The sequence below is a fragment of the Numenius arquata genome, chromosome 1 (assembly GCF_964106895.1).
Source record: "Numenius arquata chromosome 1, bNumArq3.hap1.1, whole genome shotgun sequence".
In the NCBI taxonomy this organism is placed as follows: Eukaryota; Metazoa; Chordata; class Aves; order Charadriiformes; family Scolopacidae; genus Numenius; species Numenius arquata.
The window spans coordinates 93,854,092-93,876,225 of record NC_133576.1 but is presented as its reverse complement, the minus strand read 5'-3'; the positions used below and the strand labels follow the sequence as shown (position 1 = coordinate 93,876,225).

The 22,134-nt window shown below is 49.7% G+C and overlaps 1 protein-coding gene across 3 annotated transcripts; it reads right to left on the bottom strand.

Annotated features, from left to right (window-relative positions):
* Nucleotides 1–11,964: 11,964 nt before the first annotated feature.
* On the bottom strand, nucleotides 11,965–14,056 carry POU4F1 (POU class 4 homeobox 1). 3 transcript variants are annotated; one of them, XM_074151938.1, is made up of 3 exons: nucleotides 13,934–14,056; nucleotides 12,750–13,011; nucleotides 11,965–12,659 (listed from the first exon to the last, which is right to left on the bottom strand). In XM_074151938.1, exons 1-3 carry the CDS (start codon nucleotides 14,054–14,056, stop codon nucleotides 11,965–11,967), a joined length of 1,080 nt encoding a protein of 359 aa, XP_074008039.1. The 3 variants fall into 3 exon arrangements, with proteins under 3 accessions (XP_074008039.1, XP_074008048.1, XP_074008030.1); XM_074151947.1 differs by having other exon boundaries at nucleotides 11,965–12,655; nucleotides 12,752–13,011; XM_074151929.1 differs by having other exon boundaries at nucleotides 11,965–13,011.
* Between the last annotated feature and the right edge of the window lie 8,078 nt (nucleotides 14,057–22,134).

Below are 22,134 nucleotides of genomic sequence, written 5' to 3'. Positions count from 1 at the left end.
TGCTCCCCTCTTCTCCGCAGGTATAAACTTTTCCTTGACAGAGATGAGGAAGAGGGGAGATCTTACCAGACACCATTTAGCTGAGATCATAATTTTATATTTTTTAAAAGGAGCTCTTCAGAATTCCCAAGCTCTCCAAATTTGCCTTCTTTCTATTGCCTCCACTGTATCGCATGCATATTTGTAGAAAAGAGAAGCACACACTGGCTGCCACAAGGATCTGGATTATTTTTTAATAGAAGATAGCTCGAGAGCAGGGGTTTAACGTAGATTTTCTCCTATTTAGCATTTGGGAAGAAATTGTTTAATAAGCCTTTCTCCTACTACCTATTTTCACTGACGAGTTTTTACATTGGGTAGAGGCTTCTCAGAGTATTGCCAAAGTTAATTCCAGGTTTGTATTTCTGTAACCTACTTAGGATGCAAAAAGGAAAAAAAAAAATCCTGTCAAATTAAAGTGAGTCCTCCTGTCTTGCCTGCTCCCAGCAAATAACTTGCAGCACCTAATAAATCCAGATGGAGTTCCTCATATAGCCCGGTGCAGAAATAATTATTGTCCTGGCTTGTTTCATGTCAGAGGCCTCTTCGGCTCATCTGTCATGAAACCAATTTCACTTTATTTACATCCATTTGCTAGTTTAATTACTGTGCTGATGAATAGCCTGAAGGAATTAAGTTACGAGTCTTTGGAAACCTAAAACGACAGATATATGGGTTACCTTTTAAATAGAGGAAGAAAATGATGGGTGGTGTGTGCACCAAAATTTAAAGGTAATAAAAGCCTTTCCCTAGATAGGTGGAAATGCAGAATCAACCGACGCTCAGCCCGAGCATTTGCCTCCGTAAAGTACTGCTTAGAAAGGCTTTCATTTTTTGCAGGTTAAATGTAATCTGTATTAAAGTAAAGGTTCCGCAAGACGGGTGCCAGCTTTAGGTCTAAGCACAGATGCACTCATTATTTTTCCAGCCACCAAAAGGGGAGAAAAGGTCAGAAAATAAGTCTGTCTTAAAGACTGACTTCAACATAACCTATGCAATTTACCATACAACACAATCAGTAGGGTTGCTATCCCGTGTCTCCAATCACAGAAATTGTCCTAAACTCTTCTTCCTCTTAATTTGCCCCTCTGTGATGCCCTGTACCAACAGAGGGAATTTCAGCCAGCCAGAGCATCTTGTGCTTTTTTATGTAAACCTACGGAAAGCAGAGTTTATCCTTATGTTCCGTGTCCCTGGTCTAGCCCACGTCCTTTCCCTTTCTGCGGGTGGTTTTTTCAACCGTTTCCAGTATATATGTGCCTGCCGCTTGGCCTGGAGCTCAGAGGTAGGGGATCTGCCTCATCCACCCTCCCGCTGCCCACGAGGGGACCCTGCTGCAGGGCCCTGGCACACCGAAGTGGTCCTGTCCCGTCCCGTCCCCTCGCCCCCCCCCGCCTCTCCTCCACCACTCAATAACTTTCCTGAGCCGCTGTAGCGCTTCATAATAATCTAGAATTTCAAAACTTTATTCTGCATGTGCCTGAGGAGAAAGGTCAGTCTCTTTAGCGTTCCCCCTCATTCATCATGAAAGAAAAGAAAGAAGGAAAAAAGACCCAAAACCAACAACAATCCAGCAGTCTCGGAATTAGGCTGGGAGTGTTGATTGCCCGGGCTGTGCCCCGACGTGTCATCTGCGGACTGGCCAACAGGGTCCAGAAGGAGCCCGTGTGAGCATGTTCATTCTAACCCTGAAGAGAAAGTCCCCCCAAAACATCCCGTCTTCCAAGCGAAGAGCAGAAAACAGACCCGAGAGCCCGCGTATCTTCTCGGGCGTTAAGCCTTGGCGTTAGGTACGTCAGGGCATCTTTATTTGCCTGAACGGCGGGAGTCCGGGTGGGCCCGCCGGTCCCGTTTCGTGGGCTGCCTGAAAAATTCACGTGCACACGGGCTTTTTACACCGCTCTCCTACAAAGGTTGCTTCTTCCCGCGCTCCCGCTAATTTGGGGGATTCGACACTTTTGTGGATCTCCGGGGTTTAGTCACCGCGGGACAAGCCCAGACCTTGCGTGAAGAAATGACGTGCTGCAATAGGTAATAGGGCACAGGTGGAAGTGGTAAGGACGGCTGGGTGTAGGGAAGGTGATCCTTGGCTGGCTAGAAAAAGCCTTCCCCTCAGAGGCACCCTGCGCAAGGAGGAGGCTGAAGGGGCGGACAGAGGTCCCCTTTGTCACAGAAGTTGAGCAGCACTTTAAAACCAAAATCCTTTTGCCGGGGGAAACGTGACACATCCTCCCACCCCCCACCCCCCCACACACTCCCCCCACTCCCCACCCCCCCAAATCTCTCTATCGGCTGACCCGAGCTGGTTACACGAGGGTATAAAAGAGCGGATCAAAAGAGAATTACAGCTGTGTGTTGGAGGTACTCGGGGTCTGAGCCAAATGAAAGGAGAGCGTATACAGCAAAATAGGGTGGGGTATTTAAAGCTCCCTTCCCCCCCACCCCCCGCCTCTCTCCTCTTCCCTCTCTCCCCCTTTGATTAATAGATCCATGTGGCTAACGGCCTGACATATGGTGTGCGAAGCAGCTTGAGATGGTACCTCAGGCATACCCTACGGCCATTAACATATTACAGGCTCCTGCGCAGACAGAGAGACAGAGAGAGAGACAGACAGACAGACAGCCTTCACCCCGCCGCCCCCCGCCCCCGCCCCGGCCCCGGCCCCGGCCCCGCCGGAGCTCTCCGTGGTGCTGAAGCTCCGCCGCCGCGCAAACGCACCCGCCCGCGCCGCGGAGCCTCCGCCGTGATAAAGAGTTCAAAAAAAGCAGGCGCGCACACACAGACACACACACACACAGACACATGTGTAAAAGGTCCTGCGCAGCTTTCAAGCGACAGCAGCACCAGTCCTCGTCCCTAAAAGAGGGATTTCTCTCCCTCTTTTTTTTTTTTTTCTTTTTCTTTTTCTTTTTTTTTCCCCATCTAAGAAAAAAAGGGTGTTGCTACAGATAAAACCTTTCCTACAGAGCAGGCAAAAATTGTCTTGTGTGGAAACCCGTCACATTTAAAATGCAGCGCCAGCTCGCAGAGCGGAAAAGACAGCTTTCTGCAAACAGCCCAAAAGTTAGGAAACTCGCATCTATAGCACATGGCAGTGGGGGAAAGGGGTTACTCCCCGCCGTGTTGTTTGGAAGCAGGAATTACAGTACACAATACAGTGGATGAGAGTGCAGCAAACCTGAGGTTTATTTAATCCATTTCAAGGGTTCTGGCAGAAATATAAATCACTCCCTGCACTTTGCCTTTTAGTCTCCTGCAGATAACTGCCCTAGCTCTTTTGAACTTTGTTCTGGCTGTTTTGTTGGGAAATAAATGCTAACGCTAGATTAAACGTTTCAGGTAGCTTCTTCTTCTGATTTCAGGAAAATAGTGTTAATAAAGAGCTTTGATGTTGTTTTACTTTCAGACTGTATGCCTTAAGGCAGAAAAACGCAGAAAGGTAGCTGGGAAAGTAAATTGCCAGAAGCGAAGAGCACCCTCCCTTTCAAAATCCTGTAAGTACTCCTCTCTCCTACATCAAACCGACCCGAGGCAGAGCAGCACCAGTCGGTATAAGATTTCCTGGCTTCTGCAAACATCTCGCATTTCGATCCTCACACGACGGTGTGTGCGCCTGTGTTTACGTGTGTGCACTCTGGTATTATCAGTTGTTAATGAAACTGAAGATTATACGGGGAAATACCAAAGGCTCGTTGCAATAGATGTTTGAGTTTAGGGTTTTGGGGGTTTTTTGGTTTGTTTTTTTTTTTTTCTCTTTTCTTTTCTTTTTCCCTCATGAGAATATAAAATCCTGTGGGGAAAAGAATCCTAGAGGATTTGCGGTGAGGAGTAAAGCCGATGCAACGTGAGCAGAGGGCTGAATACCTCCAGCACGCTGAAGCAGCCCATAATAAAAGTTTCGAGTACTGTACATTTGGGGTCTTTCTAGCTATTCTGCCGGTAGCCTCCTTCCGTCCTTTCGGGAGCCCAGCACATCAGCATCGCAGATTCCCCGCACACAATCAATACATTTTACATAACTCGAGTCTCCCTCGCACGTTCGCTCCTCTCTCGCTCGTTCTCTCTCTCTCTCTCTATATTTTTTTTTTTTTTTTTTTTTGTTTGCCTCTCGTAGGTGGACGGGGTTTCTACACGGGGCTTGTCTTTTAAGAAATTGGCGCCGACGGTACAGAAGTCTCAAAAAGCAAGCCGTGCGCGGTAGCTGGTGCTAGTCGCTGCTTCCCCAGGTCAGGAATTTCGCTGGAGCCCACCGCAGCAACCTTTCGAGCATGCAGTTCGGTTTCAGACAGACACAGCTTGCCTCTCTCCAGTCTCTCCTTTCACCCCCACCACCCCCCATCCTCCCCCCTTCCTATTCCTCTTACAGCAGTGCTTTAATAAAGTCACATAAGTGATTGAAATTAACATAAATCATTATTAGTTATTAGGATTTGCTCTAAATTACTCTGTGAATATAACACCAAACCCCATCTGCCACTCCTGCTCTAGCAGCAATAGATTGCAGATAAAATAAATGTCCTTACCCCATTAGAATGTTCCTGTCTCTGTAGCCAAAAGCCAAACAAAAGCAATAAATACAGAGCTTTTTTCTCTCCACTATTCAGCTGTGACTGTTTTCATCAGCTCTTCCTCTAGAAAAGCTCGATAGCTGCCTGAAAATATTGCATTTTATATCACCAAAGGGCGATTAATATTGCATTAACTGTATTTAACATTTTTTAAGCGCGAGTAATCTGAAATGAGTAAGTTTCTGTTACTAAATACAGGGGATGTCAGAGCTGGTGAAAACAGCTTAAAATATCTGTATAAACAGATTATTTGTTTCATACTTTGTATTTTTATAATGTTATGGTATAGTGTGCTCTGTTTGAAGTAGAAGAAGCCATGCTAATGGTCTGTTTAAAGTATTCTGACACTGTCTGGAGACATCCAAGTCTCTGCCTTCATTAAATGTTTATTGTCAACACTTCAGTGAAAAAAAGTCTTGTGTAAGTGAATTTCCACTGCTGGATGCTGTCAACACTTTGTTTTGTTCTGATCCGCGTGTACAAAAGTTTGTATACATTACGGTGAAGCGAAGAGAAGCAGAGGTTTAGTGAGCTATAATTAGTTACCAAACAAACTTTTGTTAGTAATTCGGTTCACATAATGACCATAATCAAGGGCTAAGTTATGTGTATCGGAGCCTTGTCTTCTTTCCACGCAGCCTGCAAAAGGATGTATTCACGTTGACACGCAATCCCCCTGTCAAGGAACATATTTTTTTAAAAAATAAATAAATAAATAACCAAATAAATAAATAAACAAAACCCCAAACCCACAGCTTTTACATATATCTTAGCACTGCCTTACGCTTTTAAACTGCTTTTTTTTTTACCCGGGAGAGGGATGCGCGTCCGTCTCTCTCCCTCCCTCCCTCCCTCCCTCCCTCCCTCCCTCCCCGCACCCCTGTGCCCGCAGCGCGGCGTTTGCCCGGGCTCCCGCTGCGAACCCCGGGCGCGGGGCGGTTTGTCTCCGCTCCGGGGAACCGCTCTGGGCTACACACACACACACACACACACACACACACACCCAGTGCGACCGGGAGGGTCGCTTTGCGTCCCCACTGCCTATTGAGACTATTATTGAGGCTTTTATGACTCGCTTGCGAGACTCAACGCGAAGTTACAATTTATCTTCAACGTACGGCGCAGTGGTTTTATTTTATTTCTTTTAGGTATTTAATTTTGATAAAAAGCCTTTTAAACACTTCAATCCTTAGAGTGATTAACAGTTTACATCAGGCTTTTTTTAAGCAATTCCACCCCTCTCTTCCCGATATGTTTGGGTTTTTGTTTCTTTTTTTTTTTTTTTTTAAACAAAAAAGAGGTCTTTTAACAACTTTTCCCCCAGAGTTAGAGGTGCTTTGGTATACTTAGACGAGCAGGCTGAAGGAGTTAAAACGCAGTTCAAAGGGGGACTCCTGCTTTCCCGGAGGGGCTCCGCGGAAGTCCAGAGACCAATTTGGGAAGCAGATTTTGCATGCGCAGCTGCCCCTTGACGATCAGCCACGGCGAGGGTTTGGCTGGTGACACGGCCATAAATCCTCACCGGAACAGCACACCGGGCTCCCCGGCCCCCGCTGCCCGCGGAAACACCGCGCTGAATGCGCCCGAAAGTTCCATCTTAAACCGGCAGGAGGAAAGCCACACCGCGGGGGGAGGAGAGTGAGGGGCGGCGAGCATCCCCCCGGTCCCTCCGCCCCCGCGGAGGAAGCGCGCTGGGGGTCCCGCACCGACCGCCGCTGCTGGCGGCGGTGGGAAGGGAAAGGCGGAAAATGCGCGCCTCTGCCCGCGGGGCGCTGCCTGCCTCCAGCTGCTGCCTGTCCCTGCCTGTCCCCAGCCCCTGCCTGTCCCCAGCCCCTGCCTGCCAGCCCGGCGGCGGGGCTGGGGCCCGCTGGTGCAGGGGCCACTTTCCGCTACTGCTGCTCTCTTGGCTTTTTCAGCGGTTTATAACGTGACATCCTATTTTAAATTCACTTGTGGGGCCTGGATTTCATTCATCCACCCGTGCAACCACCCACCCACCCACCCACCGCCTCCCTCGCTGCCCCGCCGTGATGCGAATAGACTTGTTTGCAGTTTTACCACCACCGTGCCATCTCTGGGACCTATATATTCAGCTGACCTATATATTCATCCGCTGCTTTTCTCCCAAACTGAGCCTCCTTCAGGTGCGAAGGGGTTGCAAAGGAGGGGAGTGGAAAGAAAAAAAAAAAAAAAGAAAGAAAGAAAGAAAGAAAAAAAAAAAAGTGCTTTCCAAAAGCGGAAGGGGAAGGGGGAAAAGGGAAGGAGGGGAAGGGGAAGGGGGAAGAGAGAAGGAGGGGAAGCGGGAAGAGAGAAGGAGGGGAAGGGGCTGTCGTGCAGCACACCTCCCGTCAAGCTGTCTTGACAACAATTACTAAAGTTTTTAATTAGCCTCTTGTTATAATTCATTTTATTAATTTTCTAAATCTCAGCCCATGAATTATTAACGGCGGCTCGGTAATTGTGTTTGCAGCGGCGCACGTGATGGCGGTGGCGGCTCCTCTCCCCGCGTGGGTCCCCTTCGCGCCCGGGCTGGGGACGGGGCCCAGGCAGCAGCGGGGCTCCCGTGTTTTATCAACTCCTAAATAACATAATTACCGATAATCAGACGCTCGTCTGGCAGGTGGAAAACAGGTTCCCAAGCGGATTAGAATTCTGCCGCTGATCTTTTAAAAATCAATTAGGCTTTCCCCCGCTTTAGAATCAGCAGGTAAATATAATAAAGCTTTAAAAAAAAAATAAAAAAAAAAAAATAAAAAAAATAGCCACGGCTGAAAAGCTAGACATAAATAACTGGAGGGAATTAAAACCGTTTGGGAAATGCCAGAATAACACGGGGCAGCAGCGGCGGTATCAAGCTTTATGCGCTCGAGTCCGTCAGAGTTAAAATAATTATCTTTCGACAAATCTATTTCTCTTCGGAGGAAAGGGGGGACGCGGGGAGGCGGGGAGGGAGGCACAGAAACCATCAAATCTGTGCTGTAGGACACTTCATCCCCCTTCTGGGGAGCCTTTTTACTTGTTGAACCAGGACCGAATTAGTCTTAATATCACAGGAGAGCAAAAATCAATGCGATCGTGGCAGTGGGTGTCTGTTATTCACTTATGATGGCCTAATCTAAGTTGAAAGGAATCGGAGAGCAGAAATTCCGGGAGTCAGCCCGAGTCTTGAGGACTTAGGACTGGAAAAATCGCGTCAGGAAAGCGGCGAGATACTTCAGGTGTGGAGAAAAAGGCCATTCGAGGGACGGCTGCACGGAAGTGTCCTCGGCAAGGGTCACAGATGCCGGACTGGCTGAAGTTCAGGAGCCATCAGGGGTGGCAGCGGCTTCTGCCTGTATCACAAGGAGGGGGTGTGAGGGGGATTGTGTCTGTGGGATTTTGGTCACCAATTGCATTTCTATCTGCAGGCCATTGCGTATTGTTGGGAAATAAATGCCAATGTATTTTCTGCCTCTTCGTCTTTTCTCTCTTACTTTTTGTCTCGGATGCAAAAGTTTTAACAGTCCTTAGGTTAGACCTTATAAACACAAATATAAATTCTTTCTTTCTTTCTTTCTTTCTTTCTTTCTTTCTTTCTTTCTTTCGTTTTTCTTTCTTTCTCTTTCTTTTTTATTTCTTTCTCTTTCTTTCTCTTTCTTTCTTTCTTTCTTTCTTTCTTTCTTTCTTTCTTTCTTTCTTTCTTTCTTTCGACATTTATTAAAAAGGCCTCGTGAGTATCTCATGGTTTTATGAACTATTCAAATTCATCCGACGGAAAGCAGAACATTCCGGTTTTGCACAGTTTCCTACCATGAAAAATAGGAAACTCTGCAAAGCTTTTCTTTTTCACGATCTGTTTTATTAACATATTATTTTTTTTTCTTTGTACTCGATAAGGATTGTACTTATTACAAAACAAACTCCTTAACTTTTCAATACATACATCGGTCATTACTGTATAATACAAATGTGGTATCGCTTGTAACATTTCAATCATTTGGGGCAGATGAAAAAAAAAAAAAACCAACATTTGTAATTATTTTTATTTGTTCATTCCTGACTCTCCAAAAATGATATCCGGTAATACTTTTCTATAAAATAATATTTTTACAAATGCATTTATTAAAAATTCTGATGACATTTCAAGTTTATAACAACAGAAACAAGTCGATTTCCGGTGGACGAGTTCTATGTTTGTTTGTTTTTTTAAAAATACCTTTAGTGCTTAATTTTAACATCAACAGTTGTTTAAAATCACAGCTTTTTGAACGTATTATTCTTTTCTGAACATCACGTGTCTTGATTCACAGATTTACCGGCGAAATTAAAAAGATTGACGAAAATATGTCTACAAGAAGAAATAATCCCAGCTATTAAGTAACTTTTTACATTTGGCATCTGATCTAGTCACAGGTCATCAGAAAATAGAAAGAGGTTCTTTGATCACTTGAAGCAGTAGGTGGCATCCTATACGTTCCTAATGAACAATTGCATTTACAACGTAAGGAGAGATCAGTTTAGGATTTTCATATTTATTAACCCAAAATAAAAATAAAGTATCTTGTTACATAATTAAGTGCAATTAGGCCAGTCAGAACAACATATAAACCTGAAACCACCCAAGCTTTTCTTCTTTATACATATTTTTGTAGGTGCATAATCCTTTCCAGCAAACTGAAAAGAAATACTTCAGAAGTCCTTCTTAAAATTTTACTTTGATTTATATTCTGCAGTTATAGAATAAACTTCAAGAAACACACGCAGCTAATATATAGTTAATTTTATTCAGAGCACCGATTTTCACATAAGAGCTATCTCAAAGTAATGATTTCTGGATTTAGCAGAAAAATACATCTCTCACTATTTTCTTTTTGGTAGAATTAATCTTATCGTCTAACGGCCATACCTTGAATTTACCGGCCGTGTCTCGGAAATAATTTTTTTTTTCTTTTTTTCAATGCACCCAATAATAATAACTATTCTGTTTTCACGTTTGTTTTATTTGTAAGTATGCTGGGACGCATCTCCCTGTTGTATTTTGGCGTACAGAAATATTTCTGATAGAAATAAAAGTAATAGAGTAAAGACACAACCAAGGAGAAAGCTCAGCAAACATACATGGACAGGTAGATTATTCAGTGAGACATTTTAGGATCCACACGTGGTTGCAGTTTGTAACCTTTTTTTTTTTTTGTGCATTAAAGAAAATATTTACAATCGTCTTTCTTTTTTTTTTTTCCTCTTTTTTTTTTTTCTTTCTTCTTTTAAGTCTAAATACAAGAACGTGACAAGAATGTTTGTGTTTTCGGTGAAAACAGGCAGTTAAACTGTGAAATTACACCATCCACAAAAGATTCTACCAGAAGCTAGTCTATTTAGTGCTCAGTTTCAAAATGCATAGAATGTTTGCGCTGCAAACCATGATACACAAAATAATAATAATAATATTAATGATAATAAAATAAATAGATAAATAAATAAATAAATAAATAAAATCGAGACTTTATCACGGATCTTTCTATGTCTTCTTTTCCCTTTTTTTTTTTTTTTTTTTTTTTTCCGGTCATGTATAATTTCAATCTTTTGTTTTGTTTTGATTTAAACGGGAGGGTATTTTCTTTTCCGAAATTCCTTGTTACTTGAATGCCTTAACAGTCGTTCGGTTTCAGCCAGAGCCAGCAGTGGCTTTTGCAGGTAGTTGGCGTTTTTACCTAATGAGCTCTGATCTTTTTTTTTTTTTTCCTTTTAATTTCCAATCCGCGAGACATATATAATGCACCTTGATTAGTAGCAGTAGTAGTACCAGCATCGTTATTACGGAATAACATAATCGCTTCCATCCGGGAGACTGCGATAGTGCAAATTGAAACATCCCCCCAATCCACACACCCCAAAACCCCATCCTCTACTCGACGTTTATTATTTACGATAAACGACTTTTAAACCCAACTGGGGTGATTTTTTTCACGTGTTTGTTCCCGACATGCAGACCCCTCAGAAACATATGTCATTTCAAACCCTGCACTGGCGATTCCTTTTGCCTGACGGGTGCAACCACCCCCCAGCCCTCGGAGAAAACCCGAGGCAGGACCTTTTTCCCACCGCAGCCGGCTGCTAACCTAAATCCAGCAAAATTTGGTAGGGATGCCGGGGGGCATGGAGTGGGGAGCGGGGGGTGGGGTGGGGTGGAGGGGGAGGGGAAGGGAGGGGAGGAGGGAGGACATAGTTAAAACACGAGCCTTAATGGATCCGAACATATTCCTTCGGAGAGCATCCCTGCTCAGGCAGGTTTGGCATCTATCTCCTGACACATCTCTTGCAGGGACGGGGACCTGTCTTTAGACATAGACGGAAACGCAACCCGCGCAGGAGAGGGAACAGAAACAAAGGGGCTGTGGAGTAACTTTGCTTGTTTGCTTGTTTACCTGGAGCTAGCTAGGGTTATTGAGGCGGCAGCGGAGAGGGAAAGGGACGGCTCCCGAGCCTCGGGGAGGCCCGGTGGCCCCGGCCCCGCTCCCGCCGCTCCCCCGGCACAGACAAGACCCATCGCCAAAGCCTCGCGGAAAAAACAAACAACAATAACAAAAAAACAAAACAAAACAAAAAAAACCCAACCGCATTCGAGGGAAAAAAACATCAACAAAAAACCCCAAACAAAACAACAACAACAACAAAAAACAACCCCACAACCCAAAACCAAGCCAACCAAAGAAAGAGACCCCTCCACACACACACCCCCCAAACCACCGCCGTCCTCGTTCATTACCAAGCCAGGGAAAAGAAAGAAAGAAAGAAAGAAAGAAAACCAGAAAGTAATGAAAAGAGACCCAAACCAAACAGTAGCATCGTCACCGACAGTTTCGCCTTCCGGGTTTTGTTGGTCGGTTTTGTTTTCCTTCGGAAAGTTGTGACTTAGGTTTCTCGGTTTGTGGTTTGTTGCTGTCACGGTATTTATTGGTGTGTGTCTGTGTGTGTTTACGCTTTAAGTTGCTCTTTCTCCCGCTTCCTGTCGGGGGGTGGAGGGGGGGAGGAGGGGGAGCGGAGGGGGGGAGGATGGGGCCGCAGAAGTGACCCCCAACGGGTTTCTAGAGCGTTTTTACCTCCTCTCTCCTCCTTCTTCTCCTCGGTGTCCCGGTGTCTTTTTCTTTTAATAATTGATAGCGCAACACCCCCCCACCACCCCCTCCCCAGCACGTCCCCCCTCCCCTCTCATCGAGTAGTTCGCCTTTAATTTCTAACATCGTCCCTTGGTCCCCAGGAGCTTCCCACGGCGTCTCGGGCGACGGCGGCGGTGCATGGGCGTCCCCCGCGGCCCCGGCCCGGCCCGGCCCCCCCTCCCGGTGCCCCCGGTGCCAGGGCCGCCCCTCCCGCCCGCCCTTAGTAGGTGGCGGAAAATTTCATCCGTTTCTGCTTCTGTCTCTGGTTGCAAAACCAAACCCGCACCACGTTCTTTTTGAGGTCCAATTTCTCGGCGATGGCGGCGATCTTCTCGGAGGAGGGCCGGGGCTGGACGGCGAAGTAAGCCTCCAGGGAGCGCTTCTCCGGGGCGGCGATGGAAGTCCGCTTGCGCTTCTTCTCGCCCCCATTGAAGAGCTCGGGCTTGTTCATTTTTTCCCGCTGGGCCCCCTCGGCCTCCTCCAGCCAGGCCTGCAGGATGGGTTTGAGGGCGATCATGTTGTTGTGGGAGAGGGTGAGGGACTCGAAGCGACAGATGGTGCTCTGGCTGAGGGAACCCACCCCCGGGATCTTCAGGTTGGCCAACGCCGAGCCCACGTCGGCCTGGGTCACCCCCAGCTTGATGCGGCGCTGCTTGAAGCGCTCGGCGAAGGCCTCCAGCTCCCGCGGGTCCGTGTCCGAGTCGCAGATGGAGGCCAAGCCGGCCGCCCCCACCACCGCCGCCGCCGAGGCCACCTGCCCCGCGGCCCCGTGATGCGCGGCCACCAGCCCCGGGTGCGGCAGCCCCGACGGCATGTTCATGGCGGCCGGGTGCGAGAGGTGGCCCAGGCCGTGCATGTGCGAGTGCGGGTGGGCCGAGGTGGAGATGAGGCCGCCGCCGCCCCCGCCGCCGCCGCCGCCGCCCCCGCCGCCGCCGGCCCCGCCGCCGCCGCCGCCCGCCCCGTCGTGGCCGCCGCCGCCGCCTCCTCCGCCGCCTCCGCCGGGCATGAGCGCCAGGGAGGGGGAGGTGATGTGGTCGAGGAGGTCGCCGGGCTCCAGCGGCTGGTGGTGGTGGTGGTGGTGGTGATGGTGGTGCGCCAGGGGCACGGTGGAGGTGGAGGTGCAGGGCACGCTGTTCATGGTGTGGTAGGTGGCGTCCGGCTTGAACGGGTGGCTCTTGCCCTGCGAGACGGCGATGTCGACGGCGGCCAGAGCCTCGGCCCGCGCCAGCAGGGTCTCATCGAGGCTGGCGAAGATATTGCTCTGCAGCTGCAAGGGACACAAAACAGAGCGGGGTGCGGGGAGAGGAGGGCAGGGGGGCGCCGGGGAGGGGGGCAGAGAGGGGGCAAAGCGAGGAGAGGGGACGGGGACGGTGGAGGGGGAAAGTGTGGGGTTGCGAGAAGACGGGGTGCGAGGTGGGGACGGAGGGGGGAAAGTCGAGGGCAGGGAGAGAGAGGTGGGCAAAGTTGGAGTGACCGTGCGGGGGGGAGCCGGCAGCAGTATGTGCGTGTAAAGGGGTACGGGGTGGGGGAGAGCCAAGTGAGTGGGGGAAGCGGTGTGTAGCAGGAGACAGCACGGGGAAGTGAGGGGAAATAAGGGATGGGGTAGAATAATAGGGAGGAAAGCGAGGAGGGGGAGCAAAGGAGGAAAAGAAGAAACGAAGAGTAGAAAGGGCAAGTAGCCGGGGGAGCAATCCGAAAAAAAGAGGACGGGGGTGTGAAGGCAACAAATAAATAAAAAAAAAAAATAGGAAAGAAAGAAGAAGAGAAAGGAGGAGAAGGAGGAGAAGAAGAAATGGATCTGTAACTCTCAGCTGGGGAATTGTGTCAAACACAAGAGCACATAAAGCGCATTCCTTTTCAGAGGCCGAGTCATAAAAATTAATACAGAAAGTGGATGAAGTCGGAGACTCGTGTGAACACCGCTTTCAAAAAAGATCACAGGCGCTCAGATGATTGCAGAGGAAGACATGAAAAAAACATTAAGCGCCGCTTGTCAAAATGTGCCTCGCAGCGGTTTTTTTATTAATGCACATACACATACATGCAGTATACAGAAAAGAGAGAGAGAGAAAGAAAGAGTGTGTGCGTGTGTGTAAGAGAGAGAGAAAGAAAGAGAGAAAGAAAGGAAGAAAGAAAGGAAGGAAGAAAGGAAGAAAGAAAGAAGAGAGCTGCAGCTGTCAGTCCCTTACCGGTGGAGTTGGTAGACATGCTCTTCTTATTGCTTCCGAGCTGGAGTGTAGAGAGGGGTATTTGTGCTCAGGTAGGGTGGGATGCATGGCAAAATGCGGCTGTTTGCTGTTCATGGACATCATCTTGAAGGCTTGGCATGTAAATCCACAAACACTCCTAAAGTCGGGGGAAAAGTGCTCTCCGGGCGCTCTCCTCCCGCCGGGGGGAAGCCGCCGACGGCGGCGGGTGGCGGTGGCGGAGCCGGTGCCGGCGGTGTGCCGCAGCGGACCCTGCCCCCGCCGCCGCCGCTGCCGCGGTGGCCGGGGCTGGGTTGGGTGGGTGAGCGGGCGGCGAGGCTCCCTCCGGCCCCCGCCGTCTCACTCGGCTGCCTGCCGCTGCCCGGCGCCGGGCGCGCTGCGCTGCGCTCTGCCCGCACCTGAGCCCCGCATCCCGTGGCTACCGCCGGGCGGGCTCTCGCGAGAGCGCGGCGGCTCCGGCTTTGACAGGCATCAGCTGTCTCCCCCCCCTTCCTCCTCCTCCTCCTCCTCCTCCTCCTCCTCTTTTTCCTCCTCCTCCTTTTCCTCCCGCCGCCGCCCCCGGTCCCTGCCTCCCCGCGCCTTGTTGCATCTCCCGCAGCCCTCGCCCGTCTCGCCGGGGCGGCGGCGGCGGGGCCGCTCTTATAGCCCAGCGACGCCGGGTACCGGGGCGGCTGCGGCACCCGTGGGCTGCCACACGTGCGCGCTGCGCGGCCGCCGGCGCGGCCTCGGGGCGCCCCGACGGGGCGGGGATGGGCGGCGGGGCGCGGAAGCGGCGGGCGGGCGGGAGGGCGCCCCCGGGGCGGGGCCGGCCCGGCGCCCCTTCCCGGCCCTCGGAGTGGCGGGGGGGAACCGGGCCCGGCCCTCGGCAGCCAAACACAAAGGTGCGTTGCCCCTTGCCGAGGCGACTCCGCCCTGAGGACCCCGGTCTCAGAAAGGGGCGTCCTCCGGCCGCACCCCCATACTTTCGGGAATCACACATGGATTGATTCATGGATGGTTTGAGGAGAGCCACGGTGGCAGACCTTGGTTCGAAGCACTTGGAGGCTATTGATTTTTCATATCATTTCGCGTCGTCCCCGTCCCCCCTCAACCCGTGTAGTTTTGTTGCAAATATTACGGTGTCAGGCACCGCCGGTGGCAGCCGCTTCGCCCACCGGGAGCGCGTGCGCTCCGCACGGGAAACGCCGCTGAGAAGAAATCGTGCGTTTCCTCCTGGCTTCCCAACCAGCCCTCACTCCTTCTGCGTGGGAAAAGCCAAGTTTCACTGGCGTGGTCTGAAGCAGAAAACAATCACATAAAGAGTTTCCTTCCTTCCTTCCTTCCTTCCTTCCTTCCTTCCTTCCTTCCTTCCTTCCTTCCTTCCTTCCTTCCTTCCTTCCTTCCTTCCTTCCTTCCTTCTTTTTTCCTTCTTTTTTTCTCTCTTTCTCTCCTTCTCTCTCTCCCCCGTCTTTCTGTCTTTCTTTTCCTTTCTCTCTCTTTCTGTCCTTTCCCTCCTTCCTCCCTCTTTCTCTCTTTCTCTTGCTACTTTTTACGCAAGAAACGAGTCAATTCCACCTTATACAGCCTGGGAAAAAAAAAAAAAAGAAAAAAAAGAAAGGTGGTCTGGATAAATCTTTTTCTTTCTTTCTTTTTTTCTTTCTTTCTTTCTTTCTTTCTTTCTTTCTTTCTTTCTTCTTCTTTCTTTCTCTTTCTTTCTTTCTTTCTTTCTCTTTCTTTCTTTCTCTATCTATCTTTCTCTTTCTTTCTTTCTTTCTCTCTTTCTTTCTTTTTCTTTCTTCTTTTCTGTGCTTTATGCTTTGAACACTCTTGCATTTGAATGAAACAGGTCAGGAGTGACACTAGGGTTATTACGGTTGTTTTTATGAGTGGTTCGGGGTTCCTGTGCCGGTTTAGAGCGTTTTGGCTTTGTTTTTCTTTTTTCTTTTTTCTTTTAGCTGCTTATGAAGTTGAAGTCAAAACTGTCGAAGCACGGAACCTGCTACTATGCCTGTGGGATTAGGGTGAGTCCCTAGGGAACGGCCCCCCGGGGAATCCTGTCCCCTGGGGCACGCTGCAGCCCTCCCTCGGTCACCGACCAGATGCTGCCGGGTTCGTTTCAGCAGGGCTGCAGGCAGCGGGGTGTTTGGATCAGGGATGTGACAGCCTGGGAGTGCATCGGAATTGCTCTGTTTCTCCCGAGCGCCTCTTATTTATGCGCATAAACACAGCCGAGAGGGCACGCAGGCACACACAGACACACACACACACACACAGAGCACACACCACAACCCCAGGTAAAGTCCACATTTGTCTTCATAAGCCTTTCCCCAGCTCCCCATCCAGTCCGGGAGGAAGGAGGGAACGGCTGCCAATTACTTGTGCGAAAGGGAGCCAGGTCTCCATCCATTACCGCGTCCCCTGGGGTGGCGGAATGCAACTTCATCTCTGATGGGGGATGAACTTGAAGCTGAAAGACGCTGGTCTGAGGCGAGGTTAGGCTCTCCTTATTTATCGAAATCATTGCATCAGCATAGCCAAATCACACTTTATGTGGATTTCTATCTTTCTATCTTTTTTCTTTCTCCTTTTTTTTTTTTTTTAAAGCCGTACGACTTATTTTAGCTATTTCTAAGCCAGCATGCCTTCTGATCAGAAAGCCTCCTGGGGAAAGGGATGGAGAGGAACAGCAAGTGGGGGACACCACCGCTTTTTGCCAAGCTGCCGAGAATCGACCAGCTCTAGGAGGAAGGCCCGAGCAGCCTGCCTTTCCCTACCAGCGGCGAAAAGCCAGCCAAGCGGCAGGCCACCGCGGGGCTCCTCGGCTGGTCCCCATGACCTTGCCTTCCTCCCCACATGCCACCGGGCTTGCTTTGCCTTTACGGTCGGGGTCTCTAACCTCTTCGGCGCCGGTCTGGCAGGGGCTGGAGCAAGTCTCCACCAGTGCAGGCAGCCCAGGCCCCGGCTCTGTCCCCACCAGCGGGAGCGGGGACGGGCGGGTCGGGCAGAACCTGGTGGGGGAGACCTTCTCCTTGGCCGAAGGAACATCAGACTCCTCCAGTACTTTTAAAACGGCCCCTTCTGTCCACGTGCTTATTTTTTTTTTCGGCCAGAAAGGTAGAAAATTCAGTCAGTCTTCCACCTGTGCCCCGAGCTCCAGCCCTAGACTGGGGAGGCGAAGACTTCCAGATGTTCTCAGGGTCTTCTGTTCCTCCTCCCCGGTGTCTTCTGGAGGCAGGGATGGGGGTGGGCACGTTGCCTCTGTAGCCTGCGATGTGCATCCTGCTGGATTCTCCTCCGTTTGGCAAATAGGGGGTGAAGTAGTCCCGCCCGGCTGGAGAGACATCCCTTGCTAGATGCTCCTCGCTCCTTCATTAAAACAGCCCCGGGGCGCGATCACGGCGGCAGCCCGAGCGCCGGGGGTGACTGCGTGCGGGGCCGGGGGGTGGACCCCGTGTCGGACTGCCGTCTGCCACCCGCTCCTGGAGGCAGGAGCTGCGGTAGGGAGTCGCAGCCAACTTTTCCCTCCGTCTGATCTTCCAGAGGTGCGAAGAGGATAGAGGCCAACGGGGAGGAGGGGACTTTTTTTTTTCAGGCACCGTTTGGTCTGTCGCTTATCAGTCCTGAGCGGACAAACTTTCCTTCGTAGTCTTTTGGACATCTTTTTATGTATTTATTTATTTATTTATTTATTTATTTTGAAGAGGGGAAGCGCTAACCTTTAAAGCAACCCTTTAAATTACAGCCCCTCCTTGACGCTGCCCGGACCGTAACGCCCGCTGCGGTGCTGCAGCCGGTCTCCGCGCCGCAGCCCCCCCTTCTCCCCCTGCCTCACCGAGAGCGGGGGCTGCTGCCCAGGGGGGTCCCCAGGGCTCGCCAGGGACCAGCCCCCCTTGTCACCAGCCCCTGGTAGCTCCCCCCCTCCCCCTCCTCCCCGCCACACGCAGCTCCCCGGGAAGACGGCTTGAGCCAGGCTCAGCGTCGCACGGGCCTGGTAATAGATTTTATTTTAATGTTCGCTGTTATTTCTATTCCTCGTGGGTACGTCCAGCCTCATGAATACTGATGGCAATAAACTCACAGGCTTCGAGGGGCGAGTTCATTGGAGATGCGACCATGCTGTAGCCCTACTTCTATGGCCCAAGATGCTCAATAAAGCGAGGGAGGCATATATATATATAACGCATTACTTGTCTCCAGTAGTTTTCTCCAGCTTCAAATGCAAGAAATAGGCAGATTTTCTTAATTGACTGAACTGCCTATCTCGAGAAAGTAATAAAGTAACCCCTTATTCCCACAGTGAAACGATTTATAAATTAATTACCGTAACCCATTGTATTTGATTTCTCTTTTTAGGATTCCCCAAAGATGAATATACTAAAGCTTGGGATATTATATATTAACGTCTGATCAGCAATTGCTAGACATCCTGACTTAAAAAAAGAAAATATTAATGTGAAGCTTATAGACCCGCTCACTCCAAACCTTCTAGATAATTTTATTTCACCAAACGTTAGCTTTACATTTTTTAGTCGCGGTATTTGTCCTACCCTGAGTGTCAGCGAGAGCACTGAGAGAAAACCTACAGTACATGTGTCATTTGGTGAAGTTCACGGAAAGTCAATATCCCATTTAGTGTAAAAGCTATTTTCCCTTTAGATGACAAAAATCAACCTTCAGAAGAGACGAAAACACCCAACCAACCCTTTGGGTGAATGCACAAAAAGTATTTCCATGTCCTAATGAGGACTTTCTTTACATCAGCAAAGACCTGCTAATTACTGATGTACAAGCCGCAATAATTGCTTTTGCAGCCAAAGTGTAGAATGTTGTCGTATTAAAAATTGAAACGCTTGATGGTGATTTAAGTCCCAAGGTAGTTCACAACGTCCCCTTTCGGGAAAGTCAGGAGACCGGAGGAGCCAGCCAGAGGTCCGGTGGAAAACGCTGCGGGTCCTGTTGCTGGTAAAGTTTCTCGCTCTTTCTTTTTAAGTGAATTAAAAAAAGCCCACCGAAAAGCCCCTCCCAGCAAAACACCTCCCACACCGTGCTCGCTTTCCACACCGGCTCCGTGGGCAAACCGGTCGCTGGCTTTCACCCGCGCCCCGCCATCGCTCCCGCTCCCGGGACGCCACTTTTCCGTGGGGTAGCCGGAAAAACCCCGCCTTCCTCCCCCGCCAAAGACCCGGAGAGGGGCTCGGAGAGGGCAGGGGGGTCGGTCCTCAGCCGGGTCCCACCGCGCACCGGGATGCCCTCGGCTGCCAAAACCGGGAGCGGAGCGCTCGGCTCCCCCCTCTCCCGTTCCCCCCGGCAAGAATCAAAGCACCTTCCGAGGGGCTGGGAAGTAGTTGCCTTGTCATGTAACACATTGCCCTGATTTATTATAAAATTTTAACGAAATCATGCATATTTTAACAGCCTTTAATCACTGCATGAAAATTTAATTCATGAACTGTAGCGCGTTTAAATAAATGAAGTGTTAATTCATTAGGATTAATTAATTTGTTAAAGGATTGTGTGCAAGGTTAAGGTGGAAGAAAAACTCTTTGTTAGTTTCGCGTCTTAATCACCAGGTTTTGTTAACAGTTGGGGGGGGGGGGGAAACCTCGCGAGGAGGTTTTGCGTGGAGCGGGGGAGCCCGGGGAAGGGCAGCGCTGGCGGAGGGGGGTGGAACCCCGGCGTCCCCCGGCCTTATTTTCGTAGCTGGGTTCGGGTGGTGCTCGGGTTAATTAACTTAATTCTAGACGAGCAGGTGGAGGCGGGTGCCGGCGAGCCCCGGGAGGTGATGGTGGCCGGCGCGTCCCCCAGCCACCCCCCGGGTAGGGGACGAGGGCCCCGCGCCGCCGTCCTGCCGGCGGCTGGGAGCCAGCGCGAACGTTTCTGTCCCCAAAATTTGGAGACAGCTCTAAGCCGGCCGGGGAAAAAAAAAAAAAAAGAAAGTCCCCGACACCGTTATCGGTGAGGTCCGGGTCGCCGCGGAGCCGCCTGGCCCTGCAGCCGGTCCCCGCTGCCCCGGCACCCAGACGTGCTTCAAGGGGACAGTGACCCGGGAAAGGGACAAGGACCTCTCTCGTCCGTGCCCGGTCCCCAGGCTTCCCCTGCCACATTTCGCTGGCTTGAAACCGTCTCCCGGTGATCTGGCTGATGAGCATCAGATGCAAGTAGTAGCTGCCCGATGGCTTTTGACATTGTCCGCCTGGCTTCCCTGGAAAAGAGCAGACAACACCCACACAGCCTGTAAGAGAAAGGAGAAAAGCTGAAATAAACCAGGAATACTGAACTTCATTTGTTTTTCAGCCCAGTCTCATTCTGCCCTGCTCTCTCCCACTACATTCACAACTGCCAAAGCACACGCAGACTTTCCCCTACGCCAGCTGTGCTTTCCCCTCCGTCCTGCAGCTAATGAAGATGGTTTTTCCAGTTGGAGCTAAGGGAGACTGAGGCAATAGCCCAATGTCGGGCCGGGAAGGCAGGACCCCTTTAGGCCAGGCCTGACAAGCTGGTGGCTGGTCACAGCGGTAGAGGACGGCTTCAAGGGACCAAGGCACAGGAAGGGCTAGACCTGGATTAGTAGCCAGAAGGGATTGTTTATCACCTCTGATTGTGGGCAATCCTTGGAATAACCATGAACCCCCCCACATCAAATTACCCCGGAGCTGCTTTTCCTCTCAACCAAACCCGGGAGGGAAGAAGGGAGAAGCCTTAGGGTATTTACACGGGACTGTCCGATGCCACAAGCAGCAAGGAAAGAGTGTCGTCGTCACGGTTTATGAAACACTTACCGTAACTGCGGTACAGAAGAGGTGTGCGAAGACTGTTTTTCAAGCCTATGGCTGATGGGAGTCAGAGGCAGGACATCGACGCTGTGCAGGAGTTAGGATCAGACTTAGATGGTTTCAACTGTTTTTACACGGCATTATTTGGTGAGGGAAACAATTGTCAAATGAAGAAGGGGGAATGAAGGGAGACGCAAGTTAGCAGACCTTGTATTGCATATACAAGCTCTGCGTTGTCCCCCTTGCCCGCTCTTTAAAGATTTTTCAGAAAGGGTCAATAAAGCCCCTTAAAAAACTAACACAGCCCAAGTCAGTATTTGGTGCTGGTAGGTAGAGCCCTTCCAGCAGCCTTTCATCCCAGGAAGCAACAGCCAGCAGAACTGGGCTCTCATGAGGTCTTCAGGGAACCGTGGAGAAGCAGGTCACTCACCAGACCGCATGTAGGCAAAACTGCCTACAACGAAATGAAAACCTGACCCTGGTGTTCTTGCTCTTAGGTATAACCCAACAGATTTCACCGGCAACGAACTGAGGCCCCTAGCAGTCTCGCTCTCCTGTGTTACTAATGCTCCTGCAGAGCATTCTCCTGCGTTAAAACCTGCAAGATGCCTTGTATTTAGTATAGTATGTATTATTAGATGAAATAAAAATTTTATGAGCTATTAAATATCATTAGACATCATAGATCTCATCCCTACATCACCTTGGAACATCTATCGCTTCGATCAAAATTGTAATAGTTGAGTTTTAGATGTTGTGTATTCCAGCTCTACATTACTACGTAACTAGGTAACTATCATAAAAAATTAACATCAATGAACTCTCGTTTAGGCCCTTTTATTCAGAGAGCACGGTAAGTGCAGCGGGAGATTAAGCAAGCACGGCATTGACAGAACGCAGCCTGGAGAACTGAAGCCCCATGTATGGCCAACAAATGTATCACTGAAGAAACCCGAGTCACTACATGTAGCTTAAATTTGTAAGTCGATTTTGCACCAATCACCCCGTCAAACTTCAGTCTGCATTAACCAAATAAAATGCGGAATTTAGGGTGGGGTAGTTGTTTAAAAGACACTCAATTAAAAAAAAAAAATTAAAAGGAACAAAAAACCCACCCAAAACAACCAAACCAAAACCAAAACAAACCCCAGCCAAACAAAACAACATTAAGATACAAGAATTCAGATCTGTTTCAGCTTTACAAGTTGTGAGACATAAAATGCTCCTGCTCGTACCACTGGATGCATTCACAATCTGCTCGCTGTGTCTGCAGCTGAGATCTGAGGGTACGAGAGAGCTTGGAAATCAAGTAGTTATAGATAATTACACTAACTTTCTTGCCACAAGGCAGGAAGTTACCTGCCTGGAGGTGGGAGGCTGTAGGTGACAATGTATGTCCCACGACCATTCCAAGTATAAAGCCAGTACATG